This window comes from Limulus polyphemus, unplaced genomic scaffold (assembly GCF_000517525.1).
Source record: "Limulus polyphemus unplaced genomic scaffold, Limulus_polyphemus-2.1.2 Scaffold102, whole genome shotgun sequence".
Classification (NCBI taxonomy): domain Eukaryota; kingdom Metazoa; phylum Arthropoda; class Merostomata; order Xiphosura; family Limulidae; genus Limulus; species Limulus polyphemus.
In genome coordinates, this window is record NW_013665712.1 from 223212 (window position 1) to 244317 (window position 21106).

The window sequence follows — 21106 nt, forward strand, 5'->3', positions numbered from 1 at the left end:
TTATTTTAAAATTACTATTAGTTATTAATAATACTTATAAAAGCAGATACTCCGTTTGAAACTCTCACCTCAGTAAAATTGGTTGACACCATTATTTTGGTTTTTGAGTTATGTAATAAAAAAAAGTAGCAGAAAAAGTAAAACAAGAAATTCAAACTTTTTGCTATGATATTTACAGACATTCCCAGAACTTGTGATTCAATCATTACATAGATACTGTTATAAAAGGAAACACTGTATAACATCGTAACATTCTGATGACCTATTGAGGAGATATTTAAAATACCATTTCGATGAACAATCTGAGCCATCCCTAAATAGGCAGCGCTGCCACCTACCTGATAAATGTAGCAACACCAAGTATTGAGGATAAAGAAAAATTTAAGTAAAATGTACATTACTGCATAAAAACAAAAATACTACTACAAACAAAATTCTAGGACAATAACAATTTATTTTATGGATTACTACGAACATCTACAACTAAAATAAAATACACATACACAATAAGTACTAACAAATTCATAATGATCAGATTTTTTTTTGTTTTTTAAGTAAGTTGATCCCACTTCACCAGAAAAAAAAAGCAAACATTTTCTAAAGATCACAAAAGAAAACTAAATAAATAATTTTAATGAATATTTTTGAACACATGCTTTAAATTTAGTTCTTAAAAATACCACTTCTAAATATATTCCTCATGGAAATATCTAATAATCCACGATCCAGTGGAACAAAAACAAAGTGTCAAAAACTTAATGTTTTGTGGACAGTTTGTTTTGAAAGGCACACTCAAAAGGAGCTTGAAATAATCACAAAGAAATCTTACCATACAATTATGTGACAAAGAGTATCAAAAGCATTTAAAAAACAACAGAACCATGCAATATTGTTGCAAGTTTTGTTTTACTAATCACAGAATTAGTTACAATTTTTACTCTGTTTTAGGATACTTTCTTAAGTGCAAATGCTAGGAAAAACAAAAAAAATAATTTGGAAATGACTTTACACATGTACATAAAATTTTGCTTCGATATAATACTTGTATACTTTTTTTATTGTGGGTCAATAACAAGTCAGCAAAATACCCATAATAAGTAAAAACTTGTAAAAAAGAAAAGAAAAAAAGATGCATTTCAAAACAAGTCTTACTTTACTAATAAAAATCAATAAATTTTGAGGCTCTCCTGAAAAAGTCGCAAATGGGAATTATTATACTTCAATACTTTCTGGTAATTAGAAAATTTTAAATGAGTAAAGCATATTCCTTCTGAAAGAATACAAATTCTTTTCCATAAGTACATGTATTTGTTTGTTTTCAGGCTATTCCACAACAATATTATTTACAAGGTAATCTTCACTACAAAGCTTTGTTAAAAACATCATGCATATGATAAAAGTGTAGTATCAATGCACAGCAAAATCCTTACAAAGTAAAGTATAAACAATTACAACACATTTTCAAAGTAGAAACTTTTATGATCTAACAAATTTACTAGTTTCTTTAACAAATGTGCTGGCCTGTTGTTCGAGGTGTTTTAAATAACAAATATATTCTGGAGATACACTTTACACTCACAGAACACTGGAACTGATTTTTATATTTTTGTGCTATACTACACACATAGTACATGTAACATTAAAAATGCTCATACACATATATCTGCTTCCTTACTGAAACTTTATATTACAAAAACCAGGAGAAAAAAGTCTATGACACTAATTTATAAAAAAATCATGCAGTTAAAACTAAAACATAATATAGAAAAAAGTTGTTATTGAAGTATTTTTCAGCCATATCTATTTTTAGAATTTCAAACAATTTGACAAAAAAGTGAATACATTTTATAAAAATAACATAACAGTAATGTCAAGTTTAACATTAATTTACACTCTGGACCAGCTTCAGGTATTTTACCACTTTATGCAAGATTTTGAAATGCTGTTCCTGCACCATTATCATCAGTAAACATAAATGTGATATTATATGAACAAATTGTTGCAATTTCTAGGAAACTTTTACTTTAGCAACCTAGCTAAAACTTTTACTTGTAATAACCTAGCTAGTAAAAGTTTATAACTTACTAACCTGGAAAGTGTGTTCATTGACACTAGAACTTAAAGAAACACCTTTGCAGCCAAAAAGAAAGAAATCTGGGAAATTGAAGTTCTTCTAAATGTGAACAGCTCAAATGAAGACGCAGCTAGGTTATTACAAGTAAAAGTTTTGATGCTGCAGCCCTAGGCAGTTGCCTACACTCTAAAGATGAGAGAGCTTGTACCTATTTACAGAAGACATCTGTACATATATAAGAGAATACTATAAAAGTAGTCTTTGCATGTCAGTGAAAACAGAATAGAATCATCTTGGATCACACAACCCTATTTTTTGTGTACTTAAAAAAAACTTTATTTATCCTGAGTAAGTAAATACTAACACATTTAAGGATTTACTAAAGAAAGGTACTTTAATTATACTTAAAATTACTCATGTACTTTAACTCACCATTAAAAAAAAACAAGGTTGAGGGATTTAAATCAATCAGTTAAGATAACAAGTTCTCTTTAATAATAAACACTAATGCCAGAAACCTGATGAATAATATATTGATAATCTTTTCTGCAAAACATATAACATGCATTTCTTGAGATAAAACTTTGTTTGTTTGTAGTTAAGCATAAAGCTACACAATGAGCTATCTGTGCTGTGCCCACCACAGGTATCAAAACTCTTTTTCTATCATTATAAGTCTCCAGACTTACCACAGTGCCACTGGTAGTCCGAGATAAAGCAATGCCATATTAATATGAAATTGTGTGTTAAAAGTTGTCACTTACTTTTACTGACAATTTATGAATAAATACTAAACAAATGCAAAGAAAAAATATTCCTTTAAAAATAACATTAATAAAAGATGTTTTAGCAAAAGCAGTTTGGTAATAGCAATTAAAAATAATATTAATGATGATTTATGAACAAGTACTTAAAACACACAATGCTTACAATGTATTGATTTGTTAATGAGAAGTATGATCATTGTTAACAATGATTTTTACTATACTAACAAGAACATCTAACAATGTTTGGCTAGCTCAGAAGGTTTATGTTAGGCCTAATTCCTAAAATTAGTCTACCTAAATAATCTTTTGAATATCTATAAACCGTTAAATTATCCACAGTATTTAAATATACAGACAATTAACTAAATTTGTTCAACAAAAATAACCATCATTAATTTAAAAAGCCATTATGTCATATTTAGCTAGAAATTACAATTGTTCATTATTCAGTCTACCAAAGCACAAAACACCATTGCTTCTAATTAGTCTTCACATTCTTGTAATAGTGCACAAACTATTAGTTTCTTTACATATTGAAAGAAAATACTATAACAAATGTCCATTATTCTTCTAAATGATGAAGTATATATAGCTTTGTTACACTAACAGTTTACCAAGTTAAGAATGTTAGTAAATCAATAAGAAGTAATTTGTTATATATCATATTATTGTATCTTAAGTTTCAACACTACTATCTGTAACAAGCATTCAGGAAAAAAAGTTATCAGAAAACTATTCTTTATTTGAATGATTCTGGTGATTTTTAACTCTTAGAAAACAGTTAAAAAATTAATCAAATGAAAGTTCTAAAAAAAATAATTCAGAGTTTAAAAAAAGGAATTTTAGTACACTGATGAGAATTACACAAAAGTGGATTTTCATTCTCAAAGGTTAGGCCAGTTTTATTTAAAAATGAGCTACTACAAAATATGAAAAAAAACCCTTCAATATTACATAGTACTAGCATTTGTTCATTTAAACAAAACATACCAAAGTAGTAGTTAAAGCATTTTAAACTAAACAAGCTAAAAAACCTGGTTTTAGATAAAAATTCCAGTGTTGATTTTCCTTCTGAAGAAGAAGAAAAAAAAAAGTTATTGTATTACATTAATATATAAAAAAACATGTCGTAACACTTTAAATACTATCTCCTTTCTAACCTTTTCTTCTATTTGTTTGGATGCTGTTTTGCATCATGATGCAATTTCCAAGTAAACTTTTACTTCAGATCACTAATATTGTTAATTTAAAATGCTTTAATTCCAAGTAAAAGTTACAAGAAAATGATAAATTTGAAGACTTTTGTGCCAAGAAAATACAAAACCTATTAGATAATTCTTACATCAGAAAGAATAATTTCAATACATTGTTTGATAAATGCTAACAAATGAACAAAAACATAAAAATTGGCCTAAGTATTTCTAAGCACTTAGAACAAACTATATGGCATTACTGGGACTTAAAACAAAAAATACAGAAAATAACTTTATATAATCAACTATAACAGTGGCCCATCTGGCAGCATGCACATTCATTATTATTAATCCCATGTTAACTTTCAGGTTTATGCATTGAAAATAAAAAGTACTCAAATTTTAATAAAAAAAATTCCATTGCCACAAGTCACATGTAACAGATTATGGTCCTCCAAAGTTTATCCTCTACAATGTAGAAGGCTCGACTAATGTCCACTAAAACAATGACCTCTTACCTGAAGTACTGTCATGAAAATTTCACACATAGATCTATCATACCAAATACATTTTCTTTATAAAACAACGTGAATAAACTGCACTTGATCATATTCTGCAACACTCTGTGTGTGTGTGTGTGTGTGTGTGTGTGTTCATGGGTATTTTACAGACAACACAAGAAATCTATATTCATAACAAAAATTACTAACTAGATATACTTATAACTTCAAATTTACTACAATCAAGTAGTCAGTCATATACAATTACTATTCTGCCCAACTTCTCAGCCACAAACTTGTGTGTGTATGTATATATATATATATATATATATAGTATCTGTATAATGAATAATTCTATGTTGGTGATTATCATCCTTAGCATTTAGTTAGCATTAACTATGAAGAGAAGTTAATTCAGATTCATTTTTAGTGAATACTGTGAACGAGAGGGTAAATTATAGAGCTGCCAGAATTATGAAAAATTTAATTGAAACTGTAGCAATGTTTCATCATGTGCATAAGATTCTCTAAGGATATAAGAAGCTCATTAATACAGTATCTACATATTTAAGTCAGCCAAAGTGCTCTGATGATACATTCTCCCTTGTTAGGACTGTAAAAATGACCAGATTTCATGATTTCTCTTTGTAATAAATTCACAACAAGTTTACTGCATCTAGTGTGATAACATGAGAACCAGCACCATTTGTATGGTCTATGTAGCAAACTTTCCATGTGTGTGAATATTTTGGAGGGAATAGGAAACAATTATTGTTGATCATCCTCTAGAATGCTTGGAACCCTCATCTGCTAAAAGTAAAATCCATCAGCACTGGAACCTTCATTACAGATGGCAAAATTATGTGTAACGATAAGAACCATCTAATCTACTTTTGGAGAAAGAATGCTAAATACTGGTCTGGATGAAAGCCAATGAACAATTTAACCATGATAATGTTGTATCAACTGTAAAGGAGCATGGACATGGCATGAGCTGCATTCCATGCACTTTGTGATACCTCTGAAGTGTAGGCATATCTAAATGTTCACGGATAACAAAAATATACTTAAGTGAACAAATTTTACGAGCCACGGCAAAGCATTTATGGTCAGCAAGTCAATATGTCCTAGCCAGATTTAATATTCCCTATTATAAGCCATGTATAATCCATGTCTAATAACAAAATAACACAAACAACTTTTTGGAATTACCCACCAACAGCCCTGATTATAACCCTTTTGAATATCTTTATAACCAATTCTAGTTTTCACCAACTAGCCAAGTTTTTGAAACAACAATGGAGACAAACTGAATCAAACACCTATTGGAACCTAGATGTCAGATTACACGAGATTTTTTTATTATTATTATTATTATTATTATCATAAAAAATATAGATGATCTAAGAGAAACTTTTTTCTCATCATTGACTTTACCTCCATTAGATTACCAAATGTAAACTGGCAATAACGTTGTAGATATTAATCAGATGCACATTTTTATGGCTGAGCTTTCTAGAAGCATAAACTATACTGTAGGTGGAACTCAGAAATAATGAAGAGGAAGTTTTAAGAGCTTACCAAATCACTGTGCACTAAGTCTGCATGTAATTATTAACATTCCTATCATATTAAACATCCAATATACAGTATGGAAAAATAAAGTGCCCAAGTAAATTACAATATTAATAATTTTGAACACACATGGATGAAAGAATGAGCCTTTAAAATATCATTGAAAGATGTACTTAAACAAATACAAAAAGAAAATCACTAAAAGTAAAACGCTTTTAGCAATGTAACCTTGCAAATTTCAGTGAAGACAAATCAGTTTTTGATCTTACCACAATCACAATGTTGTCAAACTACCTGATCTGAACTAAGATAAATGAAAGGGCCTTCCAAAACTTTCTGAAAGAATAGGTTCAATAAAATAATTTAGACTTGGCAAAGACAAAAATGAATCAAGATGATAAAAACTAATCCAGTCTCATATCCAAATAATTAACAAAATATGAAAATCTGAAATTAAAAGGAGACATTAGGAGAGTCAACTAATATTCGAACAGAAGGTGATCTTCAGTTATTACACCACTAAAAGCAGCATAAGTCACTAAGGTTATAAAGATAAATTATGTTTAATAAAAAAAGTACTACTTTAGGAAAAGCCACAGAAATTACTAAAATTCCAACCACTGAAAACTTTAAAAAGGTCTCAAGCCCAACAGACTTCACTTTAGCTACAAAACCTCAATAAAGATAAAATATTTTCTTTCATCCAAAGATCAAAAATAATATATAGATTAACAACAAAAGCATTTAATGAAAAGCAAGTCTGACAATGTAGAGCTGATGTACTGTTTGAGAAGCTAGGAACTAAAGCATCCACAATTTTGTTGGCATGGTATAATTAAGAATATTTTGAATCTCAGCACATGCATAGAGAGCTATGTACAATAAAAAACTAACAAAATGTAAACCAGATCATGTTTGCATGAGGCATATTTATATTTTTTGAATAAATTGTTATTCTTTAAAAATTAAAATTCTCTCAAGTGTCTAGAAATGTAATTTAAATATTTAGAAAGAGGCATTAATTTTCTGAAATCCCAGATTGCTTCAGTCAATATAACTAAGTTTATAATTACTCAATATGAACAACTGAATGGGGATAATACAATATACTTGAAAATCATATTTTACTTATTTACACATTTATTCTGAACTAAAATATATTCAAAATACTATTGAAATAAAACAATAATAAAATGAGACTGAATTAAAGATTTTTTTGTTGTCTTTTTTCAAATGTAACAGCACAATTATACTAAGTTCACTAGATTGAACATTAACATCTAGAAACATATGGTCTACTCATATCTTCAACAGGTGCTAAGATTACACTTAACAGAGAATCTATATGTGTGATTTGTATTCTTTGTTTTCTTGTAATTTTCTTTACTTATCATAAAACTTAAATATGAGTATTATATTATAGTATTAATGAAATACAGGGGAGTGAAATCAAAATTTGAACTTGTGTATGTTGAGTTGGCAACAACAATGACAAGCAAACAATTTCATAAATGTATGCTTATTTTAGTTTCAGTATCTGTAAGGTAGACTTTAACGAGTCCTGAGAATGTAGCTTCTGACAGTACACAAACTATTTATCCAACAGTTGTTATGTTGCCAAATTCACTTTGAAAGTTAAATAGCATTTTATCTATAGCTTAAAACAGTGAAAACGTTTAAAGATCTCCAAGTTCAAAGAGATCAAGCCTTAAATTCTAACAATTCACTCTCCAAATATTCATACTGTATGACAAAGCTGCATCAAGATTGTGTTTCCTGGATATCACTTATCTGTTCCAAACTTAACATCACATGCACATCATTTGTGCTGCGTCTCACTTCTGGTGTAAAACTGTTATTTCTCTGACGACAAGCCGGGGATGCCGATCCATTTGGTATGTCAGCCTTTGGAGATTCTTTACCATCCTTCTGTGGGCCACAGCATGTCTGTGCTACACAGCTGTTGTTAGTTGGACAATCCAGTACACAATTGTCTCCATCTTGAAACTGAAAAACAACAAGAATTAAACTTTAATCAGATATACCTTCAGAATTTATCAAGATAATGTTAGATTTTGTTCATTAAAAGCCAATCAAATGTGTATAGTTTTTGTCTGTCTGTAATTATTCATTTTGATACAAGGTAACCATTACAAATAAGTCCTTCATTCTATAATTTAGGCTAGCAGATTTCAATCTATGGATTGCAAGCTCTGTTAATCACACACACACACACACACACACAAAACATAATAAATATAACCACTACATTTACAAAAATATTTCAATTAAAATGAAAATCTCTCACTAAAACTTCTTTTGAGCCCATGCAGTATACATAGTTACAACCTGTAAAAATGAACAAGTACCTTCAGTGTGATAAATATCCAAATGGATTTTTGAAAAACTTTGTCACATTTCTGTATTTTATATCAAAGTAACCGTTATCTACTTAATTAGATGTATTTGTGTATGGTTTGTATTTGTACATTTATCATCCTGCCTAATGAGAAGTTTAATAAAACACAGTGAAGTTCTTATGATAATGTAGTAATTTTATGTCAATTCTGTACGTTTTAGATTTAGAATAAGCTAACAAATTAGAGCTACATAGCAACAAAATTTAACCTATTAAATTACTTTACAAAATAAAAGAAAAAATATCTTACAGTTTCTATCCCGATGATGTCCAATTAATTAAAGCTTGATATTTCATAACACTTGCTTTTGTTTAAACAAATTAGAGTACAAAAAACATGAAGAATTTACACTAAATGTGTGAGACAGAACGACTGCATGGTGAAAAAAATTCTTACCCTTAGAATAACTCATATATAAGTAACAAAATACTTCAATGAATACGAGTTCTAAAGTTCATCTGAAACACAAGATTATACACTAACAGTCAGATTTTATATCAGGTACAAATTATATTGTAACACAATTCATTATGATATACAATGCTAGAAGATATCCAAGTTTACATATCAAAAGAATATGCCTTGAATCATTCCTGACAAAAGCCAGTAAATAATTCAACTTACATCACTTTCAAGTTCTGCAAACTCTGGCTGGATTGTAGTTGAATGTATGCCCTCGTTGTGAAAAAACTCCTTCACTTTTTCAGCTATTTGCATGTATTCCGAAAGGTTTCGACAACGAATGTGTGCTGAAGCTACAATTCTCTCTCCAGCTAACTGCCAGACATGAAACTCATGGACTGCAAGTACACCATCAATCTGAGAATAAAAAAATTATGAATTAATTCATTTAAAAATATACAAATTATCATTGAAAAGTTTAAGTCATTCATTAGAGAAGAAAGCATATAACATCGAAATAATCTAACAAGGATGAGGAACTTTTGTTATTTAAGCATTGTCCAACTAACAATAAATACAGAATATCAAAAAATGTGTGTGTGAGAAAGACACTATATATATGAATTATTGTGCTAGTCTTCTTTTTTTTTTTTTTACATAAAGAGTTTATATTTAACCAGAACCATTAGAATGGTTATTGTATTTTGTACCTTTAATGAAGCAACATAATTAGTTTAAAAATGCTCCTAGATTTAAAATAAATACTAAAGTGTATATGAACTATTACATTTTCAATTCACATACTTTGCTGATAGATTGTCTTTTTAAACAAAATTTTAATTATTTATTAGCATTAATTATCCTAACCATTTATGCAAAATACCATCACTGTGGTAAGTTTTGACTTGTATAAATTTCTATATAACCAGACAAACAAATGCCAGAAACTTCAAATGCAGTACAGGTTGGCAGAAACTATACTTAAGGTATTTTTGCATGACACAGCTTGATGAAAAGTTATGAAGTTGTAGCCCATGCACACACAAGTCTCTGTAAGGAATGGCAACAGCGCTAGGACAATGTGGTGTAAGCCTCAAGGGTTGAGGTGCTAAACTCTCCATTGATGTGGTAGAAATGCATCTTATAAGACAATTATGTGCTTCGACTTCTATAGGAAAGTGATGTCGAAGCAGTGTATCTATTTTAGTAGCTATATTGAAATTTTAGCTATATTAGACTGTTAAAGTTAATAAAATAAAGGATTTAGCTGTTATTCTTCATTTATTTTACAATTAGTACTAATTTTTCTAAACAGTGAAACTAAAGATAAAAGTATCATTAGAAAAACTTTAAATAATATAAATAGCCTATCCATAAATTACCACAGTCAGAATTTACTTCATAATATCTGAATTTGTCTTCTGACTAAAACTCAATGTTATGATATTAAAATTCTAAATTTTATCAATTATGTAACTTAATAATAACAACATAGAAAACTTGGGCATTTAAACCGTGAGCATGTGGGTGATTAAGTAAATGTTCTTATTGGACTGCATATTATACATGTACTAATAAGTATGGATAATGAACTTTCCATTGTTTGGGTTTTCAATTCAAAAAACTTATGCCATTAATATTCTTGCAAAGTCACACTTTATATGTGTTCAAGGAAACAAGTTACTAAAACGGAAACTTTTTTGGCATTCATATGAAAATATTATTACTAAATTCTGAGCATAGTTACTGCAAGCTAACATTCTGACTGAAACTTTAATAAATTAAATTATATGTTACTTATGATAACATGCCAGAAGAAATTAATAATACATGTAAAATTTCAGATTATGTTAGTTATACCTCAACAGTCTGTAATTCTAAGATCTAAGAGAAAGTAAAGAAGAATGTGTAATATGTCAAGCACATTATATCTGTCAGGGTTTATCAATACACCTGGGTTACCACATAGTAGGGGTCTAAGTGCTACTTATACATTCAATTGCATGAACAAGGACTGATATAGTATGAAACAGATTAAGCAAGAGAAATGTAATTATTATAAATATTACTTAAGTCATTTGCAAATCAGAATTAGGGAAGGGATTAATAAGACTTATAAATCAAAAGAAGCAATACCTAAAATGCATTTATGTGTGTGTGTGTGTGTGTGTGTGTGTGTGTGTGTGTGTGTGTGTGTGTGTGTGTGTCAGTAAACAACTTGCCATCCTATCACTTACATAATTTCCCATGCTTCTTTAATTTGTATCAACCAACCTGTTTGTCATGTAACAATACAGAAAAATTAAAAAAAGTGTGTATACTTACAGAACTTTTTATAATATATAATTTATATAGAAAAGAAATATATGTCTCATTTAAGTTTTATATTTAAGTCCTTTAAACAATGTCTTCATATGGTGTATCTTGGACAGGAAATACTGTTCTTGTTTATGAACAGTTCCCATCAAACCAATTCTACTTACAAATTTAGCATACATGCAAATCAACCTGCAGTTCAATTTGGATCATTTCCAACTTATCTGAATGCAACATTTAGAATGAGAAACAATTAACAGAAATTAAAATGTAAAGTGTACATTAAGTGCCACATGATAATATTCATTGTCCAGTAACACTGTACAACATAGCAATAAATACGTGCAATACTAGCCTTATTTATGCTAAATGAACACGTATGTGCTATCAAGTACACAAGAGACTGAAATGTTATTTTTCAAAATTTAAACCAAAAAAATGTCAGCTTTCCATAATAATTATTCCTTAAATGGTCTGGTGCATTTGATCTAATAAGGTTGACAAATATAGTATTCTTATCCCTGTCAGTTTACAAAACTTCAAACTCCACTATATGTTAATATATCAAAGGTTGACTTATTTAATATGTTCAAACAAAACTGATATTTGTATTTCAATTTGCTTCTGAAGTGTTCAAGAAAATACTAATGGTTAAAAGAAGAGAAAATGTTTGTTTGTAATTAAGCACAAAGCTACACAATGGGCTATCTGTGCTCTGCCCACCATGGGTAACGAAAACCGCATTCTAGTATTGTAAGTTCGCAGACATTCTGCTGTGCCACTGGGGGGCAGAAGAGAAAATCTTTTAGATAAAAGAGTAAACCTTCTCTGAATATGAAAACAACAACAGAAACTATTACTTTTTCTGAAAAATGTCAAAACTATTTTCACTAGTTTTAGTTCCACACTCAGTAAATATGAATTAATTATTAAAACCTGCAAAGAAAATATGTCAGAAAATTCAAATGTTGCCACGAATGTAAAATCTTAAAAACTCACACATGATACAACTTCACTTTCTGACAACACATGAAATGAATTATAAAAACTAAACTCCTCCCTACCTTACAGCAATTTCCTTTCAAGTCACTGCCTTAGAAAGAAAATGTTTAGGAGAGATAAGAAGCTTCCCCATTGGCCAGAGTTATAGCTATACTACTACTGCTTCAACCAATGATGATACCAAGAAACACATGCTTTACTAGTAATAACAAAGAGAGATTTCATGATTGTAGCGGATCGAGGGGGGGGAGTAGTAGAAATTTGACAACACTTACAAAATAGAACAGTTTAGAAACATGCAAAAAAATATTGGTAATGAAAAGTATAGCAAAGTTTTTACTCAATATTGAATTGCCCAGTTATTATATGTTTGTAGTCAAAAACAGTGCTTTTTAGAGTGGGGGTTACCTTATTTGGTAATGTCTTTTTATCCATAAACTGCAAAACGAAATTTAAATTATGGCAAGTTAAGCTGTATGGTTTCTTCTTCACACAAAGATAATGCAAACTATCTTGCTAAGTTGAGAGTGAACTTGAGAGCTTTCACTATTAACACTTGTATGTTAAGAAGTCCTCCAAAACTGGGCTTCTTGCTATTTCTTGAACTTCAGCTCAGCTAAGCTCCTGAGAAACAGGCTACAGAATGTTCAGGTTATTAAGTGTGTTGCTTCAACACACATTACCACAAACAGCAATCTTGGTCTAAATATGGGTGCAAAACATGCATGCATATATGTAGTTTTGTTCCACCAGTACTATACATTCAATTCTATGCACCTGTAAAAATATATATAATCCTCATGAAACAAAATTTTAACTAACTTAGTAGTTATAGGGCAAAGACTGAGCCTAATCATAGTGCAAGGGTTTTTATATGGTTCTACTATTTTATATTAAATGCTTAAAAAAAAATACACACACAAAACAAAACCTGGGCATTAAAAGCTTTTAGTTATTTGATGACACAGACTTGCTGTACGTGAAATGACACCACATGCAGTAAGCAACAATCTTTGCAATCTCTCTTTTATTGAAACTCTTAAGTTTGATTTTCATGTTATTTAATAGACCAAGGATTTGGCTGAACACTTGTATCAAGTAGGTTCTTCTTATACCCAAACTGAAATCAGGTCTATAAGTAAGAAGCTCTATAATTGAACGAGGAAAAAAACAAAAAAAACAAACACACACACAGATACACCTGAAAATTAAAACTTTTTTCTCTTGTTTACATTGTTTTTTCCCCAAAATAAATATTCATACATAAAAGAGCATATTGCAACATCCAACAGACTTGTACCAACCTTTTGAAGCAGCTTCTTCTGCAGGTAATTTACTTGTATATGAGTTGGTACTGTTTGGAGTAAAATTAGGGCAGACTCAACAACTGTAGAGATGAAAAAAAGACCAATAGATATACGTGCTGTATACAAAAAAAAAAAAATTCTAAATTCTGTACAGTATTATTTTGAATTAACTAATTAAATATAAGCAAACCTTTAATGACTCAGGAAAATTACTTATTCATTTTTAAAATTTTATACAAGCACATTCACTCTGAAAACCATTCTTTAATGTTGTGTATGTTTTGTATTATCTTTATGCATGTATTTTATTCTATTTCCAACTGAAATTGCTGTAACATTAACCTTTGAAAATTGTCTTCTATTCACAACATACTTTGTTTTTGGTAGCTGAAAATGCAGTTTAAGATGAAATAACTTTACCATCTACATACCACTTCCTTCATTCTGAAAATAAATTTTCTACCAAGAATAGTTAGTAAAAATTGTACTTGACAGCATTTATGATGTGAAATATAAAAAGTGAAAAATTCCAATACATTGCAAAATGTACGTGTGTCTATATATTTATTTATTTATTATAATAATAATAATAATAATAAAGCAATGCATTTACCATGCTTTGAATTACCAATAAGATAAGAAGAATAAATAATTCAAAAGTTAACTTGATTTTCAGCAGAAAATACACAGTAACATTTACGTTTTCAGCACAGACTGAATGCTTACATATGCCAACAATGGTACAGGTTACACACATGTACATCAAATAAGTAATCTATGGTTTATTTTTCCTGCATATTTACCCAAATACTCACAAGCATCTTTCAAAATATAATAATAAAAGTCAGTTATGAAATACTCTTTGTTGCTAAATTATATTTTGCTGAAACTTTTCACCTTCACGTGACACACAGAGAACCACCTGCTGTTGATCTTTTTTTTTTTTACTGACATCTACATCCTTTATATTATATACAATCCCTCTGCTGCTATTATGCTTTGTTTTGCTGAACTCTGCAACCATCATGTTGCATATGTATACTCTGCAATCTGTTGCCATATAAATACAACCTATTTCTAGTACTGCATTTTGGAGTAGACACGTTTATAAAATTGTTTCCAATGACATTTACTCTTCTGTTATCCATTGAAAAAGTACCAGCTAAAGAGTGACCATAATTCTAAGCTTGCTTACTTACAACATTTATAAGCTTTATGAGTAATTTCTGTACAAACATCTCTAAGTTCTTTCTTGTATCGTGTGAATGCAATATAATAAATTAAAACTGCAAAGTAGTTAAATTTATTTTCTATGTACAGCATTTCACTCGAACTTAATGATTTTGTGTCTATCTTTTAGTGCATATTGTACTAATTCAATCTAAATTTCACTCTACACTGGTTGACTCCATAACAGCATGAATGCCAGAATTTCTCAGGAAGCCAAGTTAAGTCATAGTCCTATATAAATGTTGTTAGTTATATTTTAAATGTTTTAATTACATGTTAGCTAAAGGGCACATGACACTAAAGTAGGACTAAGATATTCTAGGTGACATCACAAAAATCTAGTAAATTCAAAGATCATTGAGAAATGAGAGCATATTATAAATATGAGAATCACTGAAACATTGAGTGAGTGTTTTGCTTTAAGCTAGTAGTAAATCAACCCATTTGTTTTGTTTCAGTGAAGTATTGGAATTAGTGTTAGTTATCACACATATATTCAGTTACTTCATTTGAATTTGTACAAGTAAATATATATTTTTTACATTAACCATAATACACAGTGTGATATTTCTATTTGTACATCATTTGTAAATTTAGGCCAACAAGTTACAGTGTACAAGCTTTTAGAAAGGTTAACGAAGAAATAAAGTAATCTGTTATCATTATGTGGTCTGAAGTTGGCCTTATTATCACATCACAATTTAAAGAACAAAAACTACCAAACAAAATAACAATGTTACAACATAAACATAGAAATAACCAATGTCTAAAATATTCTTGAACTGTTTCTTCTAATGAGAGAGAAGAAGTGAACTGGATAAACTTCAATAGAACAAGTCAACAAACACTTCATTCCCTGGAGACCAGACAATTGAATGTTAATACTTTGCTATAATTTTTATATTTGTCATTGTTGCGATATTTTTGTAAGTTCCAGTACAAAATGACAGTTATACACACGAAGCTGAGACTTTCACAACACTTATATATTATTGTTAGGATAGAATACTTGTGTGAGAAAAGCTTCCTGTTGTAATCAGTTTCACAGGATGTGATTCCTGTAAACTGCTTTGGCATGGGTTATTTATAGATAAGCATATGTTATACAGTCTGCATTCACATGTCATGTATACACTGGATATGTTGATAACAGTAAGACATGCTTTGTGGTCTTAGACTCTTTCTCATATTTCAAGAGGTGATGTTTTTATTTTTTTTCTTCAGTCATTGCAATATAAAAGGAAACTCTTTCTACAATGCAAAGTTTAGTCATGGTAATTAAAATTAGCATAAACTTTCAAAACAGAAGCACTGCAAGTTATTTCATCTTTCTTTAAATCCATCATTTCTAATACATAATTATTTGGCTAGCCATCTTCCTAAGCTGGAAAAAAAATCTTAGTAATACTGATCCTGTTTATAATGCTTTAATTTTTGAATATATTTATAGATGTAACACTAAATTAAAAACTGGAAAGCTAGAGCTCACCCATGTTGTTGATCACACATATTTAAACAAGTGGTTTTGTCAAATTGTTTTTTACAACAAAGGAAATGATTCCAAGAGACTACTTACGTAAAGGCCAGGTTGATCTCATGATCAAGCAAACCATCACTACACTGTGAGGAATAAAAACCAAAAAATGTCATGCACTAATCTAATTACAGTTATATTTATTATTGTCTTACAAAATGGGATATAAAACTACTAAAATTAGTTATAAAAATATTTCAATTAAAACTTCCTGTACAGATTTACTAAATTTTATAATATACTAGTATATAGCCCATCAAGAATGACAGGGAAAGTACTACCAACCCCACCCCATAGTATACCCTAATCTCACATTTCATAGCAAACTGAAATAAATAATTTTGCAAAATCAAGCTTGACCAACAAAGAGGCAGCAAAGTGCAGTTGAGGCAGTGAAACATTGGTAAATTCCTTCATGAACCAATCAAAATTAAGATCATTCACAAAATGAATATATGGTGTATTCATAGCATAATTATTGGTAAAAATCAGTTAGATTAACATCTTCTAATATATAGAAAAGCCAGTGCATTTTAGTAACACTATGTTCCAGAATGGCTTTTATTTCATGTTGTTTAGCAACTAAAGTATAACCTAATATTGTTATTTCTTAATGTAGAGTCTCTGTTAATTAAAGAGGTTTGTTTTTAATTAAAAATGTTAACGATATAATAGAAAATACTTTAGCTCAGAAAAAATTTAAGTTTATAATTGAATCAATATTTTTAATTTCATGATCAATTTTATGCACGGTCTTTACTTTAGTCTTATTATACCAACACTCACTACACTTATAAGGTTTCACAGGACACACATCCCTCACAGCCCCTTGCACCCATCACTAAAATCTTAATGTGCAGACAGTAACTGAACTAGTCTATCTGGATAAATGCATTTTTGCTTTTATGACTCCTCTATTTCAAGAAATCAAGCATGATGTGATACACACACTGGCTTTTATATAGGTTTGATTTCTATGAGGTTAAGTGGTCAATAACATTTATCCCAACAACAAAAAATACAATAACGTGAGCACAAACTTACCTCAGGCCTGGATCTACATAGAATCTATACTCCCAGGATGTCAACCATATTATCAGAGCACTGATAATAACAATAACTGATCCTAAAGCATCAGCAAGAACATGAAGAAATACTCCTCTCATATTCATTTGAGTGCTGCTGGCTACAATAGAAAAAAATTTTTTGAGCATGAGCATCCTATCATGCTTATGTGTAATAAAAATGCAATCATGTTGAATTATAATTATGTTCCCACTGTCAAAGTACATGCTGGTAGTTTCTGAACAATGAGTTGAAAGATTCCTACATTGATAAATTGTTTGCTTAGAACAGTTATTAGGAAATTCCCAAAGTAAACATTTTGCAATATTCTCATAAAAGATCTTAGAGAGCTGTAAGTTCTAATATTCAACCGTTTTCTTTCTTTCTTTTCTTTTTATTATTATTTTTTTATTAGCATAAAATATATGTAGTTATAAACATATGTGACACCTAAGTATAATTTTACTTTTATTTTCTACAGTTAAACTGGCAAACAATATAGTAATTTTAGGAAAGTGTGTTGGTTGTGTCACATTCATTTTTACAATTTTAACAGTCAGTCAATATTCAATAAATAATTCCAACAAGAAAGAAAATCGTTAAAAGGAAAATTTCACACAACTGACATAGCTCGACAAACAGAAGTTTTAGTTCTCAACCTTATTTTTTTTATATTATGATATTCTTGATTCTTCAGAGATACCCACAGTTCCATTAGCAATTCAGAACAAAGTTATACATAAACTTGTTTCATCATGTCGAGTTTGTAGATAAAAAATTACATATCATTATTATTAAGATGGAATTAAAGTTATACATTACTCTAGACCAGTGATACACAATTGATTTTTTGTTTTTTTAAGGTGTCCTTCTCCACCCTGTATATCCTATGAGTATATAATGTATGTCATTTTATCATACTAATTGTTGCTGCTACATTACTCAATAATAACATTTATTCGACAGATTTTAAAACTATTCAAATTTGCATTTTCATATATAATTTATATGTTCCTATAGTCATAGTTTCATGCCCTCCTATGAACTTTGAGCCCCACAGTTTGAACACCATGGCTCTAGATGAAAAAAACCTTAATGCAACCTTAACATACACAGTAAATTTAGTATACGAAGTTTCCTACCATGTAGATTTACTCTAAATCATTTAGATTTGAGAAAAATGTGTTTGTCTAGAGGTATGCAACTATTTCAATTATAATCACCTTTAAAATTATGAATTTTATGTAGGCCATCTCTAATTGAACATAATGATAAGATAGTTATGTGAGTAGGATTTAATGTGGTGGCAAAACATCATTTAATTATTTCTATATGGGGTCGGTTGACATGACCAATCTTGTAACCATAAAGTAACCAAAAGTTTCCATAGTATAACTTATAATATGTATCTTCATGAAATTTGGTAAATTTGCAGTCAACAATTAAGACTGTAGGTTATGAAAATTAACACTTAGTATTATCTGTATTATAATGAGTAAATTATGTTAAATTCCATACTTCAGAGAGAAGTGGAAAATAAATCAAAGAGGAAAGACCTAGAGAACAAATGAAGATTATTATAATAGAGGAGATTGAGAATTTTCAAAAATATTTCCTTATAAAATTAAAAACTTAAAACTTATAGAATATTAAAATTTGATTAATTAACTACATTTTGTTGCCAATTTTATTCATTTACATAAATTAATGAAGCAGTTTAATTAAATTTTGAATGCAACTTTGTACAAAGTCATAATGTGTGCAATTTGACCTACTCGTAGCAAGAGGATTAAAAAAGTTGGTTCACCAGAAGAACTTTTTTTCCCCTTAACAAAAAATAAATAACTCAAACATGAATGACATGGACCAACTGTAATATAGATGAAGGAAATCAAGTTGTGAAAGTTATAGGTAGGGAATAAATCTAATAGAACAAAACTATACATTCTAGCATGGTTGAATGTGTAGAACGAAGATGTTCTACCAATTTACGAAAGTGGTAGGAGGCAATTAATTTACATGGAAACTACTCAAAGAAAGCAAGAACTAATTAGAGAACTACAGAAGGATTCTATGTGGGCCAAGTAACATGAGACAGCCAGGACAGTGCACAGAAACTTATTTTAGGCTCAACATGAGTAATAAAAAGAAATATATGATAATGATTAGGGATAACACCCTGTCATCCTTCTGACATGCTAAAAAAATTATTTAATTATAGGAACAAATACATGCTGACATGTCTTGAAGCAAAAAGTGACCAAAAGTTCATCTTTAATGATACATCCAGTGATGAACAGACATTTAGTTTTTAAATAAGACAAGATGTCTTCTTTGATAGATTTTTTAGGCAGAGAATTCATGATGAAACTTACTTGAATGGATGGCAACTGCCTGTTGTAGAAACAAGTATAGAGGAAGATGTTTCGAAAGTCTTCTGCCTTTCGTCTACATTTGTGTTTCTACAACAGGCAGTTGTTATCCATTTAACTAAGTTTCATCAAGACAAGATGTGTTTTTTTCAGCATTAAATATGATACATGTTCATTCAAGAAATAATGACAGTGAGGCTAATGTGGTTCAAAACACCAATGAACCTCTTCCAATGATGCAGGCACCAGTTTCGTATTTCAAATCTGTTAACACTAGGCCTTAAATATCAGATTGTCAGTTGCATCAGAGTACTCTTGAAATCATATTTTGGATAAATTTTATGGAATAAAGTTTTTACTGTTTAGTTTTAAAATGAAATTGTAGTTTGCCTTTATTTACTATAGTTCCATGCAGGTTAATTTTAAAGATGCCAATTGAAAGATTATAAATATTCAGACCAATTGTAAACAATGGCCAAAATATATATATTTGTTATATAAAAGCTGGATGGAAAAAAACACTACAATAATTGATCAATAAACCCTTTCCAGTAGTTTACTGTGCACCTTTCAATATGGTTCTTGATGTTTAAGATAGCCAAGCAACATACTAACTTAGTTGCCAAATATTAATTTGATTTTCAAGAAATATGTTTAGCAACAAGAATAACAGTTCAAACTGTAGTAGGTGTTTTGTTCGAAACAATTATGTTTAAACAAAAATACACAAATTATCAAAAAAAAAGTTATATTTCATATCCATGATCTTGAACTTCATTTGTGTTGCATAGGCATATAATTTTTTTTATAATTTCCAGTAACTGAACATGTGATAATCACAGTTATTAATCATTATGACTCAATTACAATATGCTCTTATTAATTCTTAAGCATACACACACACACACACACACACATATGCATAAATGCCTACCAATGATTATTTCAAATGTACTAGATGCTTAACCCTATGTGCAAATGTGGGTTGTCAAAATGTGTATGCCATGACCTTTTACAAAGTGCTATTCAGCATGGTATTGTGTATTTGACTGCAGAGTTATTAAGTAATCATTTTACCCTGCTGATTTGTGGTAGAGGAGAGTAAGTATCTGATACAATATACTGGGATACTGAAAAAATTATAGATATGCATTTCAGAGGTTCTAAAGGTTATGCAAATACAATATGTAAACAGACAAAACTGTTTCTATTCTTCACATGAACATCACTCTGATATGTCACAATTGTAGCCAGACTGACATTATTAATTGACACATGTATCTTGAATAAATACCTTTGTACAGTAAATTTGGATTATAGTCAACATTATTTGTGCAATATGGGGTTGA

The 21106-nt window shown here is 29.5% G+C and overlaps 1 protein-coding gene and 1 long non-coding RNA gene across 2 annotated transcripts in view; one reads left to right on the plus strand and one right to left on the minus strand.

Annotated features, from left to right (window-relative positions):
• LOC111088715 overlaps nt 1-21106 on the plus strand; it is a 33574-nt gene that overhangs the window by 6388 nt on the left and 6080 nt on the right. The gene's annotated exons all lie outside the window — the stretch shown is intronic.
• LOC106470120 (zinc transporter 1-like) overlaps nt 3015-21106 on the minus strand; it is a 30421-nt gene continuing 12329 nt past the window's right edge. The window contains exons 5-9 of the mRNA XM_022399536.1: nt 17365-17506; nt 16363-16406; nt 13554-13636; nt 9154-9348; nt 3015-8116 (exon numbers count right to left, since the gene is read on the minus strand). Of these exons, the coding sequence (XP_022255244.1) occupies nt 7871-8116; nt 9154-9348; nt 13554-13636; nt 16363-16406; nt 17365-17506 (710 nt within the window). The 3' untranslated portion in view covers nt 3015-7870. The remainder of the gene's footprint in view (nt 8117-9153; nt 9349-13553; nt 13637-16362; nt 16407-17364; nt 17507-21106) is intronic.